General features: G+C 43.0%; 2 protein-coding genes across 8 annotated transcripts in view; one reads left to right on the top strand and one right to left on the bottom strand.

Annotated features, from left to right (window-relative positions):
- ABCA1 (ATP binding cassette subfamily A member 1) overlaps positions 1 to 16,965 on the top strand; it is a 98,045-nt gene extending 81,080 nt beyond the window's left edge. For 3 of the 4 annotated variants that reach the window (XM_065656707.1, XM_065656705.1, XM_065656704.1), the window contains 23 exons: positions 84 to 208; positions 597 to 695; positions 1,872 to 2,061; positions 2,216 to 2,310; positions 2,706 to 2,738; positions 3,308 to 3,413; positions 4,102 to 4,176; positions 4,587 to 4,756; positions 5,670 to 5,847; positions 6,393 to 6,508; positions 6,597 to 6,741; positions 8,000 to 8,123; positions 8,619 to 8,748; positions 8,882 to 9,002; positions 9,186 to 9,248; positions 9,715 to 9,821; positions 10,658 to 10,799; positions 11,987 to 12,121; positions 12,791 to 12,894; positions 13,022 to 13,114; positions 13,296 to 13,539; positions 13,742 to 13,861; positions 14,043 to 16,965. In XM_065656707.1, the coding sequence (XP_065512779.1) occupies positions 84 to 208; positions 597 to 695; positions 1,872 to 2,061; positions 2,216 to 2,310; positions 2,706 to 2,738; positions 3,308 to 3,413; positions 4,102 to 4,176; positions 4,587 to 4,756; positions 5,670 to 5,847; positions 6,393 to 6,508; positions 6,597 to 6,741; positions 8,000 to 8,123; positions 8,619 to 8,748; positions 8,882 to 9,002; positions 9,186 to 9,248; positions 9,715 to 9,821; positions 10,658 to 10,799; positions 11,987 to 12,121; positions 12,791 to 12,894; positions 13,022 to 13,114; positions 13,296 to 13,539; positions 13,742 to 13,861; positions 14,043 to 14,084 (2,757 nt within the window). In that variant the 3' untranslated portion in view covers positions 14,085 to 16,965. Of the gene's footprint in view, positions 1 to 83; positions 209 to 596; positions 696 to 1,871; positions 2,062 to 2,215; positions 2,311 to 2,705; positions 2,739 to 3,307; positions 3,414 to 4,101; positions 4,177 to 4,586; positions 4,757 to 5,669; positions 5,848 to 6,392; positions 6,509 to 6,596; positions 6,742 to 7,999; positions 8,124 to 8,618; positions 8,749 to 8,881; positions 9,003 to 9,185; positions 9,249 to 9,714; positions 9,822 to 10,657; positions 10,800 to 11,986; positions 12,122 to 12,790; positions 12,895 to 13,021; positions 13,115 to 13,295; positions 13,540 to 13,741 lie in introns of all 4 variants that reach the window. The other variant, XM_065656706.1, reaches the window with a different exon arrangement.
- Positions 16,966 to 18,544: 1,579 nt separating this feature from the next.
- On the bottom strand, positions 18,545 to 25,021 carry NIPSNAP3A (nipsnap homolog 3A). Of its 4 annotated transcripts, none has more exons than XM_065656710.1 (6): positions 24,858 to 25,021; positions 23,790 to 24,010; positions 21,687 to 21,848; positions 20,028 to 20,177; positions 19,555 to 19,641; positions 18,545 to 19,444 (listed from the first exon to the last, which is right to left on the bottom strand). In XM_065656710.1, exons 1-6 carry the CDS (start codon positions 24,986 to 24,988, stop codon positions 19,368 to 19,370), a joined length of 828 nt encoding a protein of 275 aa, XP_065512782.1. In that variant the 5' UTR covers positions 24,989 to 25,021; the 3' UTR covers positions 18,545 to 19,367. The 4 variants fall into 4 exon arrangements, with proteins under 4 accessions (XP_065512782.1, XP_065512781.1, XP_065512784.1 ...); XM_065656709.1 differs by having other exon boundaries at positions 18,545 to 19,439; XM_065656712.1 differs by having other exon boundaries at positions 23,790 to 23,997; positions 24,905 to 25,021.
- Between the last annotated feature and the right edge of the window lie 1,697 nt (positions 25,022 to 26,718).

Raw genomic sequence — 26,718 nt, 5'->3', positions numbered from 1 at the left:
CCATTAGGTGACTCACAAATAGTTCCTGGTGCCTCTGGGAACATCCACTTTTAAAAGGACTTGCTGTTTCATTGCAATTTCAGATTGTGCTGCCCGCTGTCTTTGTGTGTATTGCTCTCATGTTCAGCCTGATTGTTCCTCCCTTCGGGAAGTATCCTAGCCTGGAATTACAGCCCTGGATGTATGATGAACAGTACACTTTTATTAGGTATGTTTCTTGTGGCCTAGAAGTGGTGCTAAATCCTACAATTCTGTTCTTCTCTGCAAACATGAGTTACCTGGGTTCCTTACCAGGTTGTTTAAATTTGTTTTTGGTGCTTAGCTCAGAGGCACATTTTAAGAGTCCTGATATTTTCTTTTTGGACCTCTAAATGCCAACTGTAACTATTGGTAAGGCCATAACCATTTCTGAATAGTGCTGTGACTCCATTAATACTATACACGAAGACCTAGGCCAAGCATTCTTCAAAGGGAAATTTCCACCCACATCATTTTCCTGAGCTCTTTCACTGTGCTCTCAGCCTTGCTCTGCTGCTGCTTTTGCTGTGTGCCTGTTATCCCACTGACCTGATAGTGTTTCTCTGCTCTACCCATAGCAATGATGCTCCAGAAGATGCAGGTACTCAGAGGCTTTTGGATGCACTTCTCAATAAGCCAGGTTTTGGGACACGGTGTATGCAGGGACACTCCATCCTGTAAGTAGAACTCTGGGCTGGGAAGAAGCAGCCCAGTCCTGGCCTTCTGGTCACCCAGTAGATTAGCCACCTCTAGGGAATGATAGTCATGTATGGCTAGAGCAAAGTTTAAGCCGAAAGAGTTGCAATTACATTCAGTTTTTCTGCTCAGAACCTTTTAGAAAATTACCAGCCCTCAGCATGGTGAGGCAGTGAGGTTTGAATGCAAGTCCTTACTGACAAAGATAGAAAGGAGACATTAGTTTCTTCCTCAAATTACTGTTTGTTCCTGAATATGGAAAAGGATGTAGTCATGTTGCTGTATGTTGTTGACTGTAGCTATTCCTATTCCGCAATCCTTTGTTTCTAGCTGTACTAGAAACCTGGGTTAGCACCCCCACAAACGAGTAGAAAGAGTGAAGAGCCAGACAGCATTGGTGTTGTTTCCTAGCTCTTCTGCTGACTTGCCACATGGCCTTGGGCAAATCACTGAAGATGTAGGCTGTAAGTGGAGAAAGGGCATATGGAGTCCAGAACGGTGTATCTCTAGCCTGGAAGAACTGCAGCTCCTGTTCACAGGATGATGGGAATGGGGGCAAGGAGCCTTGTGTTCTGGCCAGTGGTGGAAAGTAAGCTGTATCCTGCAAAACAGACCCAGGAGCTGGGTTATTCCACCATGGGACTTCCCACTGATGCTGCCTTTGGTAAATGCAGTATTCCGGTGCCCCAAAGGCAGAAATATCATCCAAGAAATTACTGTCTACCATGATCTTCAAATCAGAGAATATCTTTAGTTGGAAGAGATGCATAAGGATCATTGAGTCCAACTCACTGCTCCTCACAGGACTACTTAAAACCATATGACTAAAAGCATCATCCAGATGCTGCTTGAACTCTGGATGGTTTGTGTGCTGGGACTGACTGAAATAAAGCACTCACATGCTATGGAGCAAATGAGAAGAGGGGAGTGTCCAGCACTTCTCAGTGTTGGCTGACCTTGGTCTCTTTGGCACTGGGATGTGTTAGAAACTGCAGGTCCTGGTCTGTTGCTCTGAGCTGTTTGTTTCAGTGAGGTCAGGCTCTTTGAAAAACAGCCTGACTCTTCTGGAGACTGTGGTGTCTGTTATTTAAATGGCTTGTAAGCAAAGCCCATCATATTTGTTTTGAAAACTGCATTTGCCTTCTTTCCTGACACAGAGACACTCCTTGCACTGTGGGGCAGAGGGAATGGACCACCACTTCAGTCCCAGACTCAGTGCTGGACATCTTCTTGAAAGGCAACTGGAGCATGGAGAACCCTTCCCCATCTTGTGAGTGCAGCAATGAGAAGATCAAGAAGATGCTGCCAGTGTGCCCCCCTGGTGCAGGTGGGCTGCCACCCCCACAGGTAGGAGGGAGCTCAGTGGTACTGCAATAAGGGATGTTCCTGGAGAGCAGCAGGGCGGTTGGGTGTGATTCTTGTGTGCAGCACTACACCTTATTTAACTCCACATCTGCATTTTCTGATGGGTGTTTATCTGTGTTTTCTCTGGTGACACCAGCGTGAGCAAGACACTGCTGACATCCTCCAGAATCTGACAGGCCGCAATATATCGGATTATCTAGTGAAGACTTATGCGCAAATCATTGGGAAAAGGTAGCTGTTGAATACACCCCCTTCCTTCTTGCCCCCACCAAGTGCTGCTTGCTGTATGAGGGATGCTGCACAGATCAGGCAAATAAGCCTGGGCAACCCAAACTCTTCAGCAGTGAGCCAGACTCACTCAGCCCCTCAGACTGCTGTGATCCACAGCTCAGTTGATGTTTCTGCTCTATTAGTGATGCTGTGGCAGCTCTGATGGGGTGTCCTGAGCCTTGTTGGCAGAGTACAGGGAAAGTCTAGGAATTACACCAAAGAGAAGTGGTGGGATAGATGCCAGATATGAGAGGCCATTACACTCTTGTCCTTGGCCATGTGCCTGCAGCACTAGTAGATCTGTTTCTCCTCTTGCTCCATGTATTATACATCAGCTTTTTTTATTGTTTCTACAGCTTAAAGAATAAGATCTGGGTGAATGAGTTCAGGTGAGTTACTGCCTTTTCTCTAGTTTGTATGTGTCCAATAACCCTTGAGCACTGTATTAAGCAGGACAGACCCACCCTGCTTTGCAGTTTTTGTCTGATTCTTAACTGACAAATGTTGAGGAAGCATGTTTAAGGATAAACTGGGACAACTCAGACTACATCACTGCAAAGTGTGTCTGCCTTTTGCAGAGAGCAGTATTGACTTGAAACGATTTGCAGGACCGGCCTACTGATACTCCACCCTGGGAGATACTGTTCTTCCAAGCAAGGAAAGCAGGGAGATGTCCTGCTTTGCCTGCACTGGCAGCAGGGGATAGCTGCATTCATTAAATGGAACAGCACACTGAGCAGTCATAAGATGGATATTTAGCCCCAGAAAGAAGGAGTAGCAGGCATCATGGCTAAGCAGCAGTGTAAGAAGATCAAAATCATCCCTACACGTAAGGGTGTAGACACTTGCCTTGGATATAGTACAGGAAGAAGAGACATCTGGGAGGGAGGAGGAATGGCATTTTCTGGAGGTCAGTGAGTATTTAAGTCTTTGCATCACTTTGTATCTGAACTTTCAGGTATGGTGGCTTTTCCTTGGGAGCCAGCAGTTCCCTCATGCTTCCTCCAAGCCATGAAGTCTCTGATGCCATTAAACAGGTGAAGAAAATCTTGGAGCTAGCACAGGTGAGCAGCTGTCCCCCAGAAGCCCAGAATGCACTAATGTCAGAGTCTTGTTACTTGAAAGATGATTTGGAAGTCATAAAATCAGGAGCATGTGTATATTAGCTATGTTCAGTGGCTTCTCCCCATTGCCTCTGAGCTCGGGTCTCCCAGGCTGGTGTCTGGGAGCAGCAGAAGGCTTTGGTACATGGGTGCATTGCTGATGTGACTTCTTACCAACATCAGGTGCAATCCAGTGGGGATGACAGACATGTCTGGGTGCTTTGTGGCAGGACAGGGTGGGCCGTCTTCAGGAATTAATAAGTGGTTGCCATCTCATTCAAAACCTCATTTGAGGCCTGCTGTGCTGAATCTGCCCTGGCTCACATGATAATTTGGGCCACTGCTTTATTCAGAGACTGCCTGTGGGCTGCAATGTCTCTGAAGGTTGCCTGCAACCCTTGTTAGTACTTATTGCTGGGAAGAAAGCAGGCCTAAGGCTGACCTCTCTTACCAGTGAGACTGCAGAAACGAAAGAGGGGAGGAAGGCTGCAGTTTCTCAGCCTTCTTACCACCTCCATCTTGGTGGATGCAGGCTGCAGAATGGAAAGAAAACTGTCAGAGCTGTGAAAAAGTGTGACCCTCTCTAGATTCCAGGACATGAATAAAGGTACTCTTAAAGGGGAAGTAATGGTCTATTTGCTGTTTGCAGGGGAGTTCTGGAGATCGGTTTCTCAACAGCTTGTCAAGTTTCATGAAAGGCCTGGATACAAAAAACAACGTGAAGGTAAATTAACCAATCCTTACTGCTGTGCCTGCTTTTTGAAGCTCTGGTAACCAGGAGTTATTTTCAGTTGGCAAAGTCCCAGCAGTTTGACTTGGACAACAGTGCAGATCAGAGCTCTTTGTGTTTGCTAGGGGAGCAAATGCAGCTTGTATTCTTGCGTGTGTTTCCCCAAGATCTGTTTCTCCCCTGGAGTCTAGGCCTAAAGCCCAGAAGTTCAGTGCTAGCTTCCAGCAGCCTCCTGTGGTTATTGATCAAACTGTATATTCTGTCCCTGAGCAAACTAGCTGTAAAGATGTGGAAAGAAATTATATGCCCTCCATAGAGGAAAGGATGTTCTGCAGGAGTCGGGAGTGCCTGTTGGGTAGCTTATGTACCTGGTGCCTTTCTGATGCTGATGTCATCTCTTGCAGGTGTGGTTCAACAACAAGGGCTGGCATGCCATTGCCTCCTTCCTGAATGTGATTAACAATGCCATCCTTCGGGCCAACCTGCAGCAGGACAAAAACCCTAGTGCTTACGGGATCACTGCCTTCAATCACCCGCTCAACCTCACCAAGCAGCAACTCTCTGAAGTGGCCCTGTAAGTCCTGACGTGAACGCAAATGGGTTTAGACTCACCAGCTGCTGATTACTGGAAACAGGCAACATGTGAGGTTTTAGCCTCACTGGTGGACACTCAGTGGTTTGTGCTATTTCGGCTCTAATGTGCTGGCCTTCTTTTCTGTGGCCTGGGCAGGTGGCAACGTGCTGTTGAGCACTTGCTGTTGAACAGCACTTGCTGTGCAAGCTTTCTGTGTCTGAGTCCCCAGAAGATGCAGTTCCTAAGAACTGGCGTAACCTTCAGACCTTCTACTGCTTGGGAAATTCCTCTCAGACATAGCCAGAAAGGTGGCTCACTGTGAATATGGTCATTCTTTTGTTCCAAGGTGCCACTGTTTGACTAGGACCCACTGATGGATCCCATTTAGTTTTGCCTACTGTCTGAACCTGGAAGGCACACCATAATGCACAGGGCTTACTGTATGTAGGCATTGACTAAGCCACTACTACCACAACCAGCATCAGGACTCACAAGCTGTGTCTGCAGATACATTCTTCAAATCTTAGAGCAGTAGTAGAGACAGTGAGAGACCTCTGAACTTTAAAACACACACAAAAAAAGACAAACCCCCAACAAACCCAAAGATTGTATTAAGTGGTTGATGAAGTGGTGGTGATAAAGGCAGAAATTACGATGAATTTACCAACCAGTCTCCAGGCTGTGGTGCCGTCCTTGAAATGCCAACAGGCTGTGTATGTTGCCTATGTTATATGTCTGGAGAAAAACTGTGCTGTTAAGACAGCCTGATGTGGTCATCCTTTATTCTGCAAAACAAGGACAGCAGAAGGAGAAATAGTTGCTGCACTGCCCTCCATGAGCTGCCTCATTTCATCTCAAAGGAGTCAGCACCAGCATACAAACGCTTTGCTTTCTTCTTCTTTTTTTTGTCCAGGATGACCACCTCCGTGGATGTCCTAGTCTCCATTTGTGTGATCTTTGCCATGTCCTTTGTTCCTGCCAGCTTTGTGGTCTTCCTTATCCAGGAACGGGTCAGCAAGGCTAAACACTTGCAGTTCATCAGTGGTGTGAAGCCTGTGATCTACTGGCTGGCCAACTTTGTCTGGGATATGGTAAGGGCTTAGCAACTGTGCTAAACTGTCCTCCGTTCCATATTTGCAGGATGTCTGTTGCATTGAAGCACAAAGTGCAGCTGGGCCCAGTGGGTACCATGTTAATTTAGTAAATAACAGCTGTGCCTATGACTTAGGTGTTTACTCTCTTGGGTCAATGGTTCACCTCAGTGGGACAAGGAACACTTAACAGAAGATGGGAGGGAAACCATAACCTCAGTCATCAGCATTTATTATGTCACTTTAAAATACCTGCCCCAAAATGTTTGCTTGTGTAGCCCCTTGTTTTGCTCTGTTCAAAGCAGGTTATTTCAACCTGTGCTGTCCAGAGCCTCTGAGAGTCTATAGACTTCTTCCAGAGGGACCAAGAAATGTAAATTTATGTGTACTACACTGTAGTTCACACATGTAACATTCCTAAGAGTCTCCCATGGGCAACAGCTTTGGGAACACTGAAGAAGCATTGGTTCAGAGCAGAAAGACACCTTTCATTTTTTTTTTTGTCATCTGGAAAGAAATCTGAAGCCATATTTCTCACCTTCCAGTGCAACTACATTGTTCCAGCCACACTAGTCATCATCATCTTCATCTGCTTCCAGCAGAAGTCCTATGTGTCTTCCTCCAACTTGCCCGTGCTGGCTCTCCTTCTATTTCTTTATGGGTAAGGGATTTCTCATCAGAAATATGACTGGGAAGGCTCTCAGCCTTGGAAGGTGCTTACGTGATGTTGCTGCTTTTCCTCTTGCCAGGTGGTCCATCACCCCTCTCATGTATCCAGCCTCCTTCGTGTTCAAAATCCCCAGCACAGCATATGTTGTGCTAACCAGTGTGAACCTCTTCATTGGCATCAATGGCAGTGTGGCCACCTTTGTCCTGGAGCTCTTCACCAACAATGTATGTTTCACCAGAAGCTCCTCACTGTCTTGTGCTGCTGTGATCTAGGTCCATGTTCACGCCATGTTGCCTTTAGCAGCCAGTTCTGCAGAAAGGCTCCCCCTGGCCTGTACCCATTAGCTACTGCAGTGGTTCAAACACAGGTTCTGATGGAAATGGGTTAAAGCCTACTTTAGCAATGTTCACAGAATAGTTGAGGTGGAATGGGACCTCCTGAAATTGTCTAGTCCAGCCTCTAAGCAGGGTCAGCTAGAGCAGGTTGCACAGGGCAATCAGGTTTTGAACGTTTCCAGGGATGGATACTCCACAGCCTCTCTCGGCAACCTCTTCCACTTTTCAGTCACCTTTAGGGTGTAAAAAAATTTAAAAATCCTGTGTTCAAATGGAATTTCCTATGTGTTATTCATAAGGGACAGTTTCTGTGTACTACAGGCCATGTTAAGCACTTAAGCGTTTAATGCCCTTAGTTTTGCTTCCTGTGATAGATACCTCTCTAACCGTATTGGGAACTTAGGCACCTTGCTTCAGTTTTTTCAAAACCAGATGCCTACTGGGGAAGGTTCAAGTTCCTCTCATGCCTATATGCAACCCAAGATGTAGTAGCAGGCCCTGCTTGACCCACACTGGTGTGAAGTGTTCCCTATGGGAAGAGGTTGAGGAGACCCTAGGGGAGTTACCTGTTGATGGTACCCCTGCCTGTGGACATAAGGAGGCAGTCCTTGATGATGGTCTCCTTTGTTACAAGGTGTGTTTTAGCTGAGTAAAAATACGTAAGTGCTTGAAGCTAAGTGCCTGGCACAACAAGAACCTCTTGTCAGGCTGCTGTCAGTCCAACCTGTAGCCTAAGCCAACTGGAAGACAACAAAGGAAAAGGATTAGAGACTCCATTAAGGGATAGGGACAGGCTACCCAGAGCCACTGAGACAACCAGTCTGTGCAAGCACAACTTTCCTGTCTCTTCAACCTGTAGCCTTTTTGCACCTTATCATTTGCAGACATTGCATTTTAGACTGTGTTCAGAGGAACCTCTCCTCTGGTGTGGTTTGCTTGTATTATTAGCATCTTGAGCAATGCAACAACACGGACTGTCCAGAGAAGCCATGGCACTGGCTCTTGGGAGAGTGTTTCTAATCCTTGAATTTTTGTGAGGTTGCAGTGTTGGGAGAGGTAGGGGTCAGTCACAACATGGGTCACACTTGGAAGGTGGTGGCTGTTTTCTGCTCATATGGTTCATTGGCACTTGATTTTGTTTTAACAGAAGCTGAACAATATCAATGACATCCTGAAGTCTGTTTTCCTCATTTTCCCCCATTTCTGCCTGGGACGGGGGCTCATTGACATGGTGAAAAACCAGGCCATGGCTGATGCTCTGGAGAGGTTTGGTAAGTGAAATTGTGTATCACAGAAATGGTGGCCTGAACTGAAGGAAGAAAGCTTGAGTCTGCCTGGATGAGCACCTTTGCTCCTCTGCCTTTTCAGGAACTGAAAGTACACAACTATGCATAAAGTCAACTGAATGGTGAGGATCATTAGGCTAAGAGTAAGGAGCGGCTGAGATTCTGGAAGGGTGGATTTTTTTTTTTTCTGGGATGAAGATACCAGGGCTGAGTCGCAGTCTTTCTGTGCTTCGCTAAACTTTTGGGAAGGTGGCCTAGCTCTTCTTTGGCAAACTGAATTTTCTGGGCCCAAGTCCCAACTTTGCCACAGTAAAAATGTGCATACAGCCACAACTGCCCCCTTGTGTGGCCTGTTTCCTCACCATACTGGCTGCTCTCCAGTTGCTGTGGTGCCCAACTTGGTGAGGTCTGTGGGAAGAAATGCTAACCTGCTCCTGTTGCTTTGGAAAGGTGACTCTGCTCTTTATCTCATTTTGGCAGGAGAAAATAGTTTTGTCTCTCCTCTGTCATGGGACCTGGTGGGAAGGAACCTCTTTGCCATGGCAATAGAGGGTGTTGTCTTCTTCCTCATCACAGTGCTCATCCAGTACAGGTTCTTCATCAAACCCAGGTAGGTTGTCTGCTCCACTTCACCACTGCAGATAGATGAATTTTTCATTTGTGTTCCTCATGAGGTGGGGAGAATATTAACTATGGAGGCCTTGTCATCTTCTGCTAAGGCTTTATCATGTTGCTCTCTCCAGGCCTGTCTATGTCAAGCTGCCTCCTGTGAATGATGAAGATGAGGATGTAAACAGAGAGAGACAGAGGATAATTAGCGGAGGAGGACAGAGTGACATTTTGGAAATCAAGGAGCTAACCAAGGTGACAGGACAGTTCTGCATTCTTAAGATCTGTTGGCACAAAACCATGCGGTTCACCAGAAGCCTCATTCAGAGGAATTTAGCAGGGTTGAAACTGGAGCATGTTTGAAGTGTTGAACATGTATGGCTCTATTTATAGTTCTCTTTGACATTGTCGTTCTCATTCTTTTTCTTCTGGTTTCAGATTTACAGAATGAAGCGAAAGCCAGCAGTTGATAGGATCTGTGTGGGAATTCCCCCTGGAGAGGTAAGATTATCTGTTAAATTCATTGCTTTGCTATTACTGTAGTATTTAACAGCAACAGACAACAAAGGGTAGGGTAAGATCAAGAACAGGTTATGTTTGCATTACATCAAAGGAAATTGCCTGGAAGTTGAAAGAGTTTCTCATTCTGTGTCTGTTTGCCTTTGAAGAAGGTACTGAACTCTCTATCTGAGACCAAAGGCCAAACTCTGCTACCCTCCAATGTTTGGTACAGATATGCTGGGGTGGCACTGCACCAAGGTGACACCACAGTTCTTTGTTTTTCCCTATCTAAAGATTTCTAATTAAAATGAAAGTCTGGAAGTTTTTTTTCTGTAAATACACTGAAGACTCTCTCCAGCTGTCTTGAGGAGCAAGTTTGCTCCTTCCCATCTTGTCAGTGCTGAAAATTATGCAGCTGAATCTGTTCTCAGACACACTGTGCTCACCTGTTCTTTTGTATCTCCAGTGCTTTGGACTCCTGGGAGTAAATGGTGCTGGCAAGTCATCCACTTTTAAGATGCTAACTGGTGATACAGATGTCACAGGAGGAGAAGCTTTCCTCAAAGGAAACAGGTGAAAGACTGTGCATCTTTCCTCTGCTTTGTGTCAAAGCAGGTCCTTTGCTGCTTTCTCGTCCAGCTTTCAGAGCCTTTGTTGCACTTCCAGCAAGTCTAAACTCTCAAACTTTTCCCTTTTTCAACTCCTGGAGTCTATTTCAGCCCTTTGCTAAGTCTCAAAGTTTTTCAGTCGCTTAGGAAAATTTGGTTTATTCTGACAGTCACTTCTGAATACCTGTACTCCCATGTTCAAATGTCATATTTTAAAAAAAAAAAAAGGGCAGGGATGGGAAGAGGAAAAAAAATAATTTAGCCAGGACAGACTTCTAGGATCTTGTATTTTTGTTAGTTCAGTGATTCTCTTCTATGAGGACAGCCTGAGAAAGATGGGTTTGTTCAGCCTGCAGAAGAGAAGGCTTTGGGCAGACCTTACAGCAGCTTTGCAATACCTAAAGGGGGCCTACAAGAAAGCTGGAGACGGACTTTTTAAAAGGGCATTTAGGGATAGGACAAGAGGTAATGACTTCAAACTGGAAGAGAGTAGATTTAGATTAGATATTAGGAAGAAATTCTTCACCATGAGGATGGTGAAGCACTGGAACATGTTTCCCAGAGAAGCTGTGGATGCCCCATCCCTGGAAGTGTTCAAGGCCAAGCTGGATGGGGCTTTAAGGAACCTGGTCTAGTGTGCCTGCCCGCAGCAGAGGGGTTGGAACTAGATGATCTTTAAGGTCCCTTCAAACCCAAACCATTCTATGATTCTAAACCCACTGTTTTACCTTTCCTCCTTTTAACGCCTAAAATAGCAGTGTGTACTTGTGAAATCCTAACCAAGGGTTTTTTCTTTTACAGTATCTTGTCCAACATCCAAGAAGTCCATCAGAACATGGGCTACTGCCCACAGTTTGATGCCATTAATGAACTGCTGACAGGGCGAGAGCACTTGGAGTTCTTTGCACTCCTGAGGGGTGTTCCAGAGAAAGAAGTATGCAAGGTAAATGCAACACCATAGGACCCACCCCAGTGATGAACTATTCCTGCTTGCATGCACTCTCCCTGCAACACATGTAATGCCATGATGTGAAGCTGCTAAAGATCCTGTATTAATGAAATCTGCCCTCTTTCCTTCCAGGGCAAACCAAAGTTGATGTGTTTGTTCAGTGCTGCCTAGAGAAGTGTACTAAATGGAAGGGCAAATACATTGTGTCCTACATAGTGGAGGCATTTCTCCACTGAATTACTTCTTTCCTTTAAGGATTTAAGGGCTGTGGAGCTGCATGTCATGCAGGACCTCACCTGCTGCTGAGTGTTTGTTCTTAAAAGACCCAGGGAGCAAGCACTCTGCAGCTTAACAGAAGCCTTATGCTGGCTGTTACGGCTTTCTAGTTGATTGTACTGCATCATTAAAGTTCTGCTGTTTCAGCATTCAGACATAGGATTACACCAACAGTCTTTAGGCAATTAATTACAGCTGTCAGTACTGTACAGCACCCTAATTGCTGTAGATATGACATTTGTACCCAGTGCTTTGGATAGGGCCAGATCCAGTGCCTAGGGTATGTCCAGGTAGCTTGAATTCTTCTTTCGGAGTAGTGATGATAGGTGAAAACTGCAAGCTCCTTCAAAGGTTGCTGGCAAGTTCCTCTGTGTGATGTTCCCACCAGCCCCACATAAAAAAATCATACCCAGTTCTGGGTATGATCTGAGTAGTAGCTGAATCTCCTCCCCTTAACACTTTTTAGTCCCCAGGGCAACAATGTTTGCCTATTGGCACCAGCAGTAATACTCCTAAATAACAAACGAGATTGTCCCCAGCTGTCTGAAGGGCTGAGATGCACCACAGTGGGTTTGCTGTGTGTCACTAGTGACTGTGTCCCTGTTGCAAGCCCACAGCAACTGGAAGGGTAGCTAAAGCCAGTGATGCTAACAGCACTACACCAGTGGTTAACATGGCTCAGCTGATGTTGAACTCATGCTCACTGGCCAGTAAGCTGCAGCCATTTAATTTTCAGCAGCAGGAGTGCATATATCCTGATTTAGCATGGACCCATGTCCATGCTACATTAGATCCCCAGATGTGTGGCCCTTCAGAAAAATGTTTTTAAAGCCAAAGCTCATAAGGAAAATATCACTGTGTAGATGTGTGTTTGATTCAAGATGGTGTTGTGCTGTCTCTTGTAGGTTGGCGAGTGGGCAATTCGGAAACTGGGTCTTGTGAAATATGGAGAAAAATATGCTGGGAACTACAGTGGAGGGAACAGGCGCAAACTTTCCACAGCCATTGCCCTCATTGGAGCACCACCTGTGGTGTTCCTGGTGAGTCTGAATGTTTAAATACATAATTTTTTACTTAAATGTGAGCAAAGAGCACATGGCAAGAAAGATTCCCTATTTAAAAGTAGGTACAAGCTACAGGTTTCTTTTTTTGAAAAATGACTAGAGACGTGGAGGTCTTGAACATGATGCCAAACTGCCAGCTGTGTAACACCTTCACCACCTTAGTACTGCTGCAAAGATTTTTATACCTACAAAAAAATAACAGCCTTCCTGCTGGACACAAGTAAATCTTACTGTGCAGGAGAATCAGTCCTGTGTTTTTAATAATTAAATGAAAATTGGAAATAAATATTTCAGGATTATTTAGATTAAAATCAAGGACAAACTTTAGTATTACTAAAGTTCATAGTGCAAGAGAAAGTAGTCTAGTGCTCTATTTAAACACACCAATTGTCTTTAACTTGTTTCATAACTGGATATTTCAACATGTTATAGTTGCAGAATAAGCAGTACTTCTCAGTTCTGAAAGAGATGTTTGCTAATTTAAAATTTGGAGCATAAATTATTTTCTCTTTTTGGAAAATGAGTCAAACTTGCTTATTTTCAACATTTCCAGTATGCATAATCAGAATGGATGGGTCATTTCAGAGATAAGGTAATTGTTGGTAGAATGTAACAGCATAACCTATTTTTTGTATCTGTTTTCAGGATGAGCCAACAACAGGGATGGATCCCAAAGCACGTCGTTTCTTGTGGAACTGCGCTTTGAGTGTAATCAAAGAGGGGAGATCAGTGGTGCTCACATCTCACAGGCAAGTAGCAGGTCAATTGTGTCATACCCTGGCTTTTGCATCTGTCAGAGATGGATGCTAAACTCTGCATGGCTGCTCTGCCCTTCACTGCTGCTTGCATCGCTAATGAAGTTACTTGTGCTTACAGCATGGAAGAATGTGAAGCCTTGTGCACTCGAATGGCGATAATGGTCAATGGCAGATTCAGGTGTCTAGGCAGCGTCCAGCATCTAAAGAACAGGTAGCTATTTTTTTTTCACTTAAACCCCAGAACTGTCTGCGTGTTTAGGGAGATACAGTCAGACTTAGTTCCTCCTGCAGCATTCCTGTTGCTATTCTGGCTATGGTAAATGCTGCTGGATTTTAAGCTGCACTCCTGTTTCAAAGGCACTTAACTCCTGTGCTCGCTGTCTTGTTTACAGATTTGGAGATGGTTACACCATAGTGGTGAGAATTGCAGGGGCAAACCCAGACCTGAAGCCTGTTGAGGAGTTCTTTGGGCATGCCTTCCCTGGAAGTGTCCTGAAGGAAAAGCATCGGAATATGCTGCAGTACCAGCTTCCCTCTTCGCTATCTTCCCTGGCCAGAATATTCAGTATTCTCTCCCAAAACAAAAAGAGACTCCATATAGAAGACTACTCCGTTTCTCAGACCACACTTGACCAAGTAAGTTTTTAGTAGCCTGTATGCCAAAAGCTGCTTCTTGCAGAGATAGGAATAAATCCTCCAATTTACTGGAACTATCTTTAAGGGCATTTTGGCAAAGTAGAGTACTGAATCCCACGACTAGTTCAGGAAGCCAAATGTATAAAATGCCCTGAATTAATGAAATCCAAGGTGATGCGTGACATGGCCCTTTTTCTTGTAGGTATTTGTAAATTTTGCTAAGGACCAAAGCGACGACGACCACACTAAGGACCTGTCATTGCACAAAAATCAGACTGTGGTAGACATTGCAATCCTTAATTCCTTCCTGCAAGATGAGAAGGTAAAAGAAAGTTGTGTGTGAGCCAATTTCAGCAAAGAAATGATGAGCAGAATGCAAACTTCCTTTTCCTGGGATATGATACTCCCACAGAGAAGCTAAAGGAAGAGAAAAACTGGACATTCTACTGATAACCATTCAATGCAATGCAATTCAATGCAATGAAAACAAAATTCCTTTACAGGGGCAGTGCCTCATGGAGTCGTCTTGTACTGTGCTCAAGTGAGAGACTTGAACTTCGCTCATTGCAGTGTAACTCTGAAGCTGTGGTAAAGTACCTACCAGATGCTGTGGGCTTTCAACCATACTGTATCTTGTCCTGTGCAGTATGTTTTTACTAGGTTTGCAAAAACAGTTCATTGAGGAATCATGGCCAGTGGTATTTTATAGGTATTTTAGACATGCATGTTTTAGTCTTTAAAACATTCATGTCAGGAATGGGAATTTCCTGGTGCTACATCCATTGCCGGCAATGAATGCACCAAGACAGTCAGTGGCAAGAAAGGTCACCACCAGTGTTGTAGCCTTAGCTTGTGAAAACTTACCTGATGAGCTGCTTTTCCTAAACTGGTGTAGGTCAGTTAGTGACAAATCTGGGCCCACAAAGCCATACTGTGCAGATGGGATGGCAAGAGACAGGCCATCATATCCATACATCTCCATCATGTAAGTGGTGATATGCAGAACTGTGATCCCTGCAAATGCACAGGATTGTCCCACCAGCATCACAACTTCACAAAAACCTAGTCATATTAGGTTATTGGTTAAGTACTCTCCTGTTCCTTTGAGGTACTGCATCAGCTGTATGAACACCTAGTAGTAGGAGGTGGGTGACAAGCAGACCTAGGGTTTAGACCACAACAGCAAACTCAGTAGTTGTACAAGCTGCTAAAGCCAAGAGCAAATTCTAAATCATGAGATGTCAGACATGTAATACTGCTCTTTAACCCCTGCTTTGCACCAGAAAGGTACCCATCATCTGAAGTTACTGCTTAACACAAGCATGTTGCCATTTCTGGCTTTGCCAGATAAAACTAGAAAGGAGATATAGTTTTCTTTTTTTAAAAACAGTATTATTTATGACTTAAATAGGTAGGTAGCCTAATTAGGGATTGAAAGTGCTTTCAGTTGATCTTTGTAGCCACAGTATTTCTTTACATTATGTCTGTAATGCTATGCTCTCATTTTGTCCATTCAGCATTAGCTACATTGATCTGACCAAGTTCCAGACTCTAGCAATCAGCCGCTATATGCAATTACTGCAAGTTGTTCACCTAAAATTTTTGTGTTTGGAAACTGGTATAACATTAGATTTATACGTAAGTTTTTGCTTCTGTTGTGCAGTGTAGTTTCAGTCATTAGGTGATCCCTAACTGGAGAATATCCCCTTATTATACATGTGACAAACTGCTTCAGTAAAAATCCCCTTGAAGAACAAGACAGTTCAAAATAGTAGTGCTACAATTACATCAGTTGATAACACTTAGTTTTACTAAACCACAATAGTATCAGAGGGGATATTATGTAGTAAGAACAACCAACAGTCATGGGGAGAGTATCACTTATGGGCCGCTCTGTCTTGCTTTTACATTCAGAAATAGGTTCAGTAATGTGGTTTGAACCCAAGTGCAGTTCCTGGGCTATTCCTGTATGTCATGCCTCTGCCTTAAATACCCATACAGGTTCTGCACTAGTTCTTGATGCTACTCTGCCATGAATCAATCATGGACCATTTTCGTCTATGAATGCCTGTAGCAGCCCAACAAATAGTGAAGAGGCTGGCATGAGCCTGACAAAGGTTGATTACATATTTCCAGGTATACTTGGTAACACTGACCAATTCAGCATTTTTAAAAAACAAACAGTTAAATATTTAGCACAAGTTCCCAGTCCCTGCTGTGTCCTGCCTTGGGATTAAGAGCTTACTACATGCTCTGCTGAAGTGCCTTTTTCATGCTATTTTTTTTATCTGTATAATACATTGCTAAGGGGATTTGAGAAAGGAGTTTAATGGGGATTGGTATACCTCACTTAAAACATGCTTTGTTATTACCTTTATGGAATCGTCACCCTCTGGGGGTGACTTAACAGGATGATAAATACACCAGACTTCCAGGTGCAGAAAAATTATTAAACAGCTGAGCTACAGCCATGACTTCTCTATAACAGGCTGCAGGTATGTTATGGTATTATTAAAACAAGAAGCAGGTTTACCACTGCTAAAAATCACTATTACAAATCAGCATTAAGTCACTGAAGTGAAGGGCTCGGGTTTTGCACTGCACCAAACCAGTGCGTGTAGAAATAGAATGAGTTCTAGGAGGATTCAGATTGCGTCCTGAAAGGGCTGTGGTTTGCTCTTTGCTACTGCTCATGTAAATTATTAGCATGAAACAACAGTTAAATCATGATCTTCTTTCCTTAGCCCAGCAAAAAGAGATTATCGATTCCTATTGCCCTGTGATTGTCATGCTCATACAGAGTCTTGCTGTCTATGACAAAACGTTACAGTAAATGTGGATATTAACTGAACTATTTCAGTTTTGATCTGGCTTGTTTATACTGAACAGGCAACAAAATGCAACTCTCACATGAAGATTTGTCATGGAAAAAGAGAGCCACTAATTTACTCTTTCAAGTGTGTGTTGGGGAAATATCACTCTACAGTCACAGTATATGAACCACTCTTGATAATGAAACTGCACTGAGGTGTTAATTTATTTTAAACTTTATTACCATTGACATGTTGCATCCCTCTTCATGTAGTACATTTGTATTTCAGTAAGGAGTTGTTATATTTTCCCCATGGATAAACCACCACTTTGTGCTTATCCTTCCCTCCTGAATTATAGTTGGTCCTTCATTCCAAGCACTTTATGCTATCTGTAATGGGATCTATTTTTGCACTGGAATATCTGTTGACTTTGCAAAAATCTAGAGAGATTTCACGACTGAAATTTCTAAGTTAAATCCTTAAATGAACATTTTCATTAAAGCAAAAAAGTATATATATTTGTATTTGCTAATAACTGTTATGTGAAGTATTAAAAGGCACTCTAATTGCCTTGTATTAAGTAAAAAATAAAGCTGTTATGGCACCAATGGTCTTCAACATGTCACTTTTGTATATGTTCTTTTGAGGAGTGCTTGTTAGAAGCTCTTATTTTGCCTGTTTTTTTGTTGTCAACTTTGATGCATAATGTGCAAACATGTTCCAGTATCTCTACGGATTAGCATGGAGCAGGTATGATTTTCAGGTAAGTGGGGTGGTACAAGAATGGAAAGGCGAGTGCTACTTTAAGCTTCTAAAGTTAGTAAATAAAAAGGTCTCCAGCAAGTCCTGAAAAAGTGATCAGTGTAACTGTCAAATCCAGCTGCAGAGCATAACAAACTTATCTGCATATTTAAATCCCCAGTCAGGTACCTGCCTCTGAATATTTCCATTATAGGGATGCATCGTGTTGCAACTATTGATAATTGTTCCTCCTCTTTGCTAAAAATATGCTACACGTTTTCATTGACAAAGCAAGAAGTTATATTTGAGTATAAAGATGCTGAAATACCATAAACTTAGCTAATCCTTAGCTAATATCAAATTAAAAGAAGATCAGTCAAGACTAAGTTGATTTTTGAACAGCACTTTACAAATGAAAGCAGAGAAATAGTCCAATTGCTTAAAGGAAAACTGATGTTAAAATTTTGTCTGCTATTGCCTGTAGTCCCCCATCAAGCAATTAAATTCCAGAATCCAACCAATTCTTGAAGTCACACTTATCTGGAAAATCCATCCTGAGACAGGAAATTTTAATTGTTGCTGTGGGTTTTAATTTAGTGTTCAGCTGGTGTTGTTTGATTTATCAAGCTCATGTCAGAGAACAACAAACTTTGGAATAAAGCACACCTCTATTTTTTACTCTCAATACTGGTGACAGAGGAAATAGTTTTACTTATACTAAAAACAGTGGTGGTTTTTTTATGTCACTATTTTTTATTCCAGTAACCAATAAAACAGTTTTGGCATTCACATATGGTTTTGTCATTAAAATAAAAAAGTCATCCTTTGAGCTGCCATAAGGCAACATTGTGAATCAGTGTGGTAGTGATGGATTATCAGCTGTTTACACCTTTAAAAGTTGATTTGTGGAAGAGAACGCAGTGGTATCTGAAGTAGTGCTTGTTCCACCCTGAGAATGCTAAAGATGACTGTTTTGGATGGAGTATCAAGACTTGGATATAGGAGCTGGGACACATTATATTCCCTTAACTACAGCAGCTGAATCCTGTCCACCTACCTTTGATGTAAGCATAATTGCCCACAGCTGGGTTTTAGTGCGTTCCACAAGATCTTAATGTACTTTACAGAAGCAATAATCATAATTAGGCAGACTGCACAAAGATACTTCAATTGTTCATTGCAGGTCAGTGATTAATCTGTGGAAAAGCCAGTTAGTGACCTTGCAGAAGAGGGTGCTCTGTACCATGGTATGTGAAGTTTGACTTTTCAGCCTGTGTGCCCTCTGCCCTGCTCCTGTTACATTTACTCTAGCTTACTGTCTCTAAAGCAACACTTATCAAGACTGTTGTTGACTGAAATAGAGGGCCTGTAAAATCCTGTACTTTGAGAACAGGGTTTGTCATTTCACAGTTTAAAAAGAGTAAGAGCTTGAGCTGTAAACACTAAAAAAATCATGCTTTGTATAAATTTATTAGGCTTTTAACAATCTGGCAAGAAGTATTTCAAAGAATGTAAGCACATGCAGATCAGCTGAGTTTGCACAGTTAAACAAGTGCTAATCAACTTCAGCATCCTAAACAAATACTAAAATACCTAAGGCAAAGCATTACATGTATAACCAACAGTTTTGAGGAAGTGATTACTGAACAAAAAAGGGCTGAAGTATACAAGATCGTGAATAAATGCTCATACCATGGCAGATTTCATCAGGACACGGTCCCTGACCAGCTTCACTGCAGCACCTTCTAGGTGAAATTCCAGCCGCACTAATATTTTACATTACTTAGAATTAATACAAAGCATTCCAATGAGAAGTCTGATTAAAACATAACTGGGTGACAGATGTGGGGGCATTCCTTTTTAAACCAGTATGCAATAGTCAAGATGTAGGTTATGAAAATTATACCAGCCCTGTGCTCTAATGTTGGAAGAAAGCAGTTAACTTACTAGGTTTGGTGAGTGATCTAGCTATGCAGAAAATTCTTAAGAACTGAGCATTTAAAAGACAGATGAAGTGTGGTTCATGGCAGAAGTGATATGTCTTGAGTTCTTTTTCCTGGGGATGTAGGAACATCACCATAAAGTTCTGTTTAGCAATTGCTATCAGGGTACAAAATTTTACTGATTTACAGTGCTAGTGATTGGTATTTTACATTCATTTATTGTAAACTGAAAAACAACGTGGTTCATGAGGATATGACAATCCATGTGATGGCACTTGACAGTACTTCCATTTTGTCCTTTCTGCTGTCAGTGACATCCTTTAGAAGAAGTTTACTTCAGTGGTGAGCACTGAAATGGAATCAGGAGCATATTTTGCTGGGACTCCAAGAATCTGATGCTGTTCTGCACTGAAATTAAATGCAGATTTTATTAACACAGTAATCCAATGAGAAATAATACTTTTGTCAGCATGCATGCAGGTACCACTAGTGAGTTCTCTGGAACCATCATCTCTTACCAGCTGCTACCACTCTGGCATCTTCATAGGCACTGCGCCTTCCCACTGCCCAGTGATCTGGGCTCTCGTTCCACCAGATCACATGGACTGAGAAAATACAAATACAGTCAGTTGAATATTTTTATGCTGCAATACAATATCTACTTAAGTCCTAGCAGTATGTCTTCACCTGCTAGATGCCTTGCAGTTAGCAGAAACAATTATCAAGGCAAGTACATGGTGGCATGATCCTTTGCTGAGCCTTTAGAAGGATTTAATCTTTAACATAAGATCTGAGAGTCATTTAGTAAAGCAGCACCTGGCTTAAGCCTACAACTCAATACACAAAGCTGGGTTCAAGGACTGTTTACAGGACTTGGGTGATCCATACCAACATTTTCATTAAGCTGGCCAATCCTGATCCAGGATAAGGGCTTGCTCCTCTCCCTCCACCCCTTCCCATTCCAAAGTCTGTATTAGAAATTGAGTAGTACCTGTGTTAAGTAATCCACATTCTGTATGGAAAACACCAATCAGCTTGGCGTGGCCTGTGTTGACCTGAGCATTGATTGCAGCTTGAAATTCTTCACCCCACAATGCTGGCCCACCAGGCTTCACCTGGAACGTAACCCATTCATATATTCCTGGAAGAAAATGCAAAGACAACCTCAAGGAACAGCAAACTAATATGCTGGTTCTCAAACACTGCATCATGACAATGATGTTTTTATGGTGAAATCAGTAGTGCAATTCCTTGCCATTTGGGAGCAGCAGGACACAAAACCGCCCCTTCATCCCAGCATGCACAACATCTCTCAGCTTCCAGGGGCTCACAAGAGCATAGGCAAGCAGCTTGCTAACTGGAGCTAGTTTGAGTGTGAATATAAGTATCTGCACCCTGGTGAACAGGGAGCTCCACAAAAGGCCCAACTTAGCAATTTCCAGTGTTGCCTGGAAATCTGGGGAGATTCAGACTGTTGCAGAAATCACAAATACTCATACATGTCTGCAGGATTTAGATGGTTGATTGAACAATGCAAGGTGGTCTTTTTGAAGACTGGTTCCTGGCATTGAAGTGGTTTATGAGATTATAAACCGCTTTGACTCCTGGCAATTGGTCATAGCAAGATCTGAAGGCATAACCGACAGACTAACATCTCTGCTCTGCCAAACAATCTCCCTTGCTTGTAGACAAATGGCATGATTTGCTGAGAAATTTCAGTCCTGCTACAAGACATGTAATCTGTCTCCTTTGCATTCAGGTAGTTACTCCAGATCACAACTGTTGACACTTTAATAGAAGGTTTGCCACTTGCTGTATGACAATGTATGTCTGGGACATGATAAACTAAAAAGAGAACAAAGTGTTTGAAAAGTCAGCTCTCCAGTTTTAAGAGAAAACGGGACTGCTTTCAAATTCAATTGTAACAGCATAAAGTTTAGAATCATAGGGAAATAAAGAACAAAGATTACTGTATATATGCACACAGTGAGGGCTAAAGCAAGGCTTGTTTGATGTCGGTCCATGCAACCATGTGTGCAAATCTTCATAAAACAAGTGACAGTCAATACTATTAATAACACATTTGCTACAAAGAGAATTAAACTATGTAAGGACAGGGCTTCCACATCTAATCTGTGATTGTTATAAAGTGTGCTTGACTTGCATGTATCTTTAAAAAGCAGGGGTTTTTTCTTTTTTGCTTTTCTTAAAGCTGTTATGTGAAAGAAGCACTAACATCAAAGCAAATTGATAAAACAGAAAAAACCTCTGTAAAAGAGAACAATCATTGTCTTTAGTGTCTCCAGGAAATGCTCTCACACTGATGGATGGACAAAGTGAGTCTGGGGTGATTGCTCTGGCCACTGCTACAGCATTGCCATTTCACGTGTTCATTTAGGCAATTCACACACCTTTTTACAACCTTAATGATCAGGGCTGTAGTCAGCTATCTGTGTAAGTTAGTGTAAAATCCTTAAAAACTTTGTCCCTCATCTGTGTTATGTTACCTTTTTCACATGAGTGTAGGTACATGAACTTGGTACATAAAGGGTTATAAACCCATATAATACCTGGTTTAAACTTTAAGCCATTTTTTTGTTAGTCTGTCAGCATCGATACCTTTAATCAGCAAAAGAGAAGATAAGCTCACCCCCTTCTTTTGGAGGTTTCCCCAGTTGACACCAGGGTACCAGATAAGCAACCTCATTGTGCTGCTTTTCTACCAAGGGAAGAAATCGGGAGAGTAATGTTTCCTGCCAGGCTTTGTCATTGGCTAGTGCACGCCGGACTGCAGCTCTGTGGGCAAAATTATCTGCAAGAAAGGAAAAAAAAGAAAAAAAAAATACACTTAATGTCACACTAGTCATTCAAAATGTATAATTACAAGGAGGCAAGCTGCATTTAAGTAAGTCTGACATTGATATTTTTAAACAGTGTATTAGCTCAAAGCAGATGTGCTAAGTTTCCTTTAAATTCTGCAAAAATCTTTGTTTTAGCTCTGAGATTTAAATGGCTTCAAGCCAAACTAAATTTTCCAATACATTTTATAAAAACGTTAAAATATATTAAGCAATGTTACCATTAAGAAAGATCCATATATGGCATCTGCAGGGACTACTGGGTGTAGCAAAGATAGGGATAAGGAGATTTGGAGAAAGCACAGCAGATAAGGGAGTGCAGTAGAACAGAAAATTCAGAAAGAATATTATCCTACCAAGAAAAAAAATAAGAAAAATATGATTTTAGGCTTGTATAAAATGGCATTAAAATTACAAGTGTGGAAGTAATGTTTGTTTCTTCAGCTACACAAAAAAATATGAAATGCTCCAAATCTAAACCTTTTCTTCTTTTTTTTTTTTAATTAAAAATAAATTCACTGAATCGAGCGTGTTTGAATTTCAATCTGTTAGGCTGCAGCGGCATCTTAAACAGTATCTTTATGCAGACAGCTTTCAATAATATAAGAGAAAAATCCATCATTTGGGAATGGGAAGAACCTTGAGAAATACCACTGCCTTGGAACTAAGAGAAAAATACACTAAGTTTTAACTACTGAAAAGATATAAGCGGAGGGCTGATGAATCAAAGAGAAAGGATGTTGAACATTATACATGTAAACACCATTAGGAAATGAAAATTACTGTTTTTTCCTTAGTTTTGCATTTTATAAGTTTCTCAGAGATTACTAAATCTTTTGTTTCATTGTTTTTTTTAGAGAAAGAAACAATAGACAAAGCCTAAAAGGTCTGAGAAACAGGTCAGTTCATTAACCATAGATACATGCGAACTCATTCCTGTCTACAGATGGCTGGTCCCTTCACCCTGCTGCAACAAGAGGGGTGACTCTTCATTCTAAGCAGATACTGTGAACATGCTGGATTTCAATGAGCAGGCTGAGGACTTCAGAAACAAAATTCTCTGTCTCAGCATACAGATATGCCCAAGACTGCAGCAGGTATACAAAGAAATGACACTGGTGTGCCTTCCCACCTCTCCATAACCCAAGAATCAAAGTTCCCTTGGGCTTCGCAAAGAGCGGAGGCATCACACCTAGTTTCTCGCATAGTTGTAGCTTTTCTTGCTCACCACCACCTTCCAGGTCATCAGTGACTCCAACGACATAAAAAGCTGATTATACTGCAAGAAGCCTGTTGCTACGAAGTCTGAAGTGGCAATGAAACACCTTGCACGCTTGGGTAGCTGGAGCTGGTGGATCAGCTCCCACCTCAGCACAGCCCAGCTGCAGAAGGAGTTCAAGCACACAAACTGCATGCTCCATGTTTTAGGGTAGTGACTGTTTTACTGAACTAAAATTTGACAATGATTATACATCCATACAAACATGTACAGACTGCATATAGACTGTCTGCACTTATATGCATTATTAAGGACAGCTCGAAAGTTTTTCCATCCACTTTGAAATTCTGAAGACATTTGTGGTTCAGGAGTTTAAAAAGTTAAAAATATTTACCATGAACAAAGCATTCTGTGGCAGTTCCTCTATTATACCCATTTTTGAGCAGAGATCGCCATTTAAGAACAGATCTAACCCTCTTAACCCGGCATGTCAAAATTGTCCTGGCAGGCTCTGCAATGTTCTTTTCAGTAATCAGTATAGGAACACATGTTCTGGGGACATGTTCTTACAGTAAGAGCAGCAAATAAAAGCTGGGTAAACATTCTTCTTGCCTACTTGCCTAGGAGACACAGAGCACAGACGGGGCAAAGCAGCACCAAGGGATGCTGAGCATACCGTACTTCCAAACGTGGACCACCTTATTCATCGCACCCAGCTCCGCAGACCAGAATCCCACCAGCTCTGAGTGCGCTGTGCGAAGGTGAAGGTACTTGTTGAAAACTTCCACGCACTCCTTCATTTTCGATGGCTTAATATCATAGGTGCGGATTTCGTAGAAAATGCTATTATTTGGCCTAGCCCCTGTAGCAAGGGATGCGAGTACCTGAGAGAAAATACTAAGAAAAATAACTAAAACTAATTCTCAAGCAAGAAAATTATCTTACATCAGTATTAGCAAATTACATATTGTTGGCAAGAGAAAGAAAAAGATACAAACGCTTGGGAAAAGACTGGTTCCTTCCAGCACAAGATTGGAAAGTCTGCATTCTTACCCTTCACTGGCTGCTGGTCAAGAAGAGTTTTTCTATTCATATAATATAAAACTCTTCAGAAGTCCCAGAATACGCTTACTTTTGCAACTGCCTCAATAACCTGGAACAAACAAAACTAGAAAAATTAGGGCTAAACCAAATCATTGGCCTCAGCCCATATTTGCACAGAGGTGGCTGCGGGATGGAGTTTGGACAGGTCTTATTTTAGCAAGCATGTGCACCATACAGGTCAAGACACAAAATACCGATGCCCAAGACCTAAGGTCTTGTTTCCTAATGATCCCCTTGGAGTATTACACACCTAGCGCTGGCTGCCATGTGTCACAGCTCCTTTTAGGATTTACAGATCCCCACAGGGTCCTGAAGAAACAGTAATCTTGCACCAGTGACCCACCTAACAGCAAATTTCTGCAGGAGAAGCCTGGGTGCTTTCTGCTGCTCAAGTAAACACTGGACTCCTGCTGGATCATTTCTCCTTTCCAAGCAACCTGTCACACTGTTCCGGAGAGATCAGGGGCCCAGCTCAGCACGAGGCGCGCCCGTGCTTGAACACAGTCCCGCTACAGGCGACGCCGCGACAACGACAGACCCCGCCCGGCCGGGCAATGCCCGCCCCGCCCCCATCGAACGACACCACGCTGCCACGTCACCCGGCACCCACCCCCTCTCACGCAAACCAGAGCCCCCGCACCCCCTGTCGCCGCGGCTCGCAGCGCCGGCCCCGCTCTCAGCCCTCACCGGCGGGCAGGCCCAAGCCCGGGCGAGGCGGGCGGCGGCGGCGACGGGCCGGCGGAGCGCTCCTGGGGGCAGCATGGCGAGCATCGGGCCGCGCAGAAGGAAAACGCAGCAGTCCGCCGGCGGTTGCGCAGAAATGCGGGGGCCGGCCGGCCCTGGGGCGGGGCGGCGGAGCCTCCCTCGGCGGGACGGCCTACGGGTGGCCGCTGCTGCCGACCGCGCTGCGTCGGTGCGCAGGGAACTGGGCCGCGGCGGAGGGTGTTTAAATCCTGGTTTTTATTGCGCTGCAGGGGGATGGATGGATGGATGGATGGATGGATGGATGGGTGGGTGGGTGGGTGGGTGCGGGGATGTGCAGAAATCTTGTTCAGGTTACCAGGCTTCAGTGCCTGCAATGTGGTACCTCTGTCTCTGCCTGAGCGCCTGAACACAATAAAAAACTAGCCGGATAGCTTGGGGAGACCTGCAGCTCTTTGTCCCCCACAGGTTGCCTTGGGGCAAATCAAATCACTCAGTAAGTCACCGGGCCTCCAGCATTTGTAGGATCAAACTTCAAAATGCATGGACACAAATCTGCCACCCACAGTCCTCCTCCAGAAGAAAGCCCTGTGGCTTTTTTTCTGTAGCATTCTTTTGGGTAAATCCAAGCTTTATGCCAGGAGTGCTCAGTGCCAAGCACTGGCGCCCTATTAGAGCTGTATGCCCAACCGCATCGTTCTTACTACCACATGGTTACCTAGAGGTGGGATTTTGTCATGGCTGAGACTGTATACCTTTGCTGAATTAAATATTGGCTATAAGAAATGTAAAGGTAACAATTCTATTGGTGTCAGTGCATCTTGTGTTTTACCTGTGGGAGACAAATCAGCTCCTAGCAAAGGGTGGTCTTTGAAAGACTGCCTGAATTAATAAGACAGTATCTTTCATGATAGGGGTAGGGCATTCCTTCCTCCGCCCCAAGTAATTGATTTTGAGGGCCTTAAGGTGAAAACAGAAATGATGGATGTGTGCCTATGGAACTTCCATGCTTTTTCTCACAGTTATGGACACTTTTTGTTAAAGACAAGCCTAGGAAGAAAGATTGTCTAAATTAAAATGAGATAGAAAAAGTAGTTCTAACAAACACATTAAAAGAGTGGTGTGGAAAGAATAAAGCATCTATATATATGTTTATTTGTAAGTGGTATTCTTGGTTACATTTTTTATATCAGAAGAACTGAACATGATACATGCTAAAGTGTTTTTGCAAATGGCATGTGCAAATTTGCATACTTTCTGCAGCAGAAGAACACGTGAAGTGTGATTACTGATGCAGTTATTGCCCGTTTAAGATTGGTTGAACATATGGGGTTTTTTCACATATGAACAAAATGTGTTTCAGCTGAAGGCAGGGAATGAGGTGGCAAACTCCAAAATATTTAAGGTTCTCCTTTGTTTATCTTATTATAGAGATGAAGTAATGTTGTTCATAGCCACGTTGTGTTGGAATGTTTCTTCCCATTTCATAAAGTTTTTATTTTTATTGTTTGAACCTTTCCTGTGTTTGCTTTCTCACCAGAAATGATCACACAAGTCAGGATTTGATTTGAGTAGTCATAAAAAACAGATTTTGTTCTTGCTAACCTGAATAGTCAAGAAGAAGCTTTGATTTTATATTTCTTTTGAGTAGTCAGGGAATAGAAAGGTGAATGTGATATTTGTATTTAAGCAAAACAGTTCAACACAGTGCAGAGCAAAAATGCATAACGAACTGCACTGGAACTCAGTGAAGGCCTGAAAGGATTCCCTGAAATGATTCAGCAAATTATTTTATCAGT

The sequence above is a fragment of the Caloenas nicobarica genome, chromosome Z (assembly GCF_036013445.1).
Source record: "Caloenas nicobarica isolate bCalNic1 chromosome Z, bCalNic1.hap1, whole genome shotgun sequence".
NCBI classification, from domain to species: domain Eukaryota; kingdom Metazoa; phylum Chordata; class Aves; order Columbiformes; family Columbidae; genus Caloenas; species Caloenas nicobarica.
The sequence above is the reverse complement of the archived record's forward strand: the minus strand, read 5'-3'. Positions and strand labels throughout refer to the sequence as shown.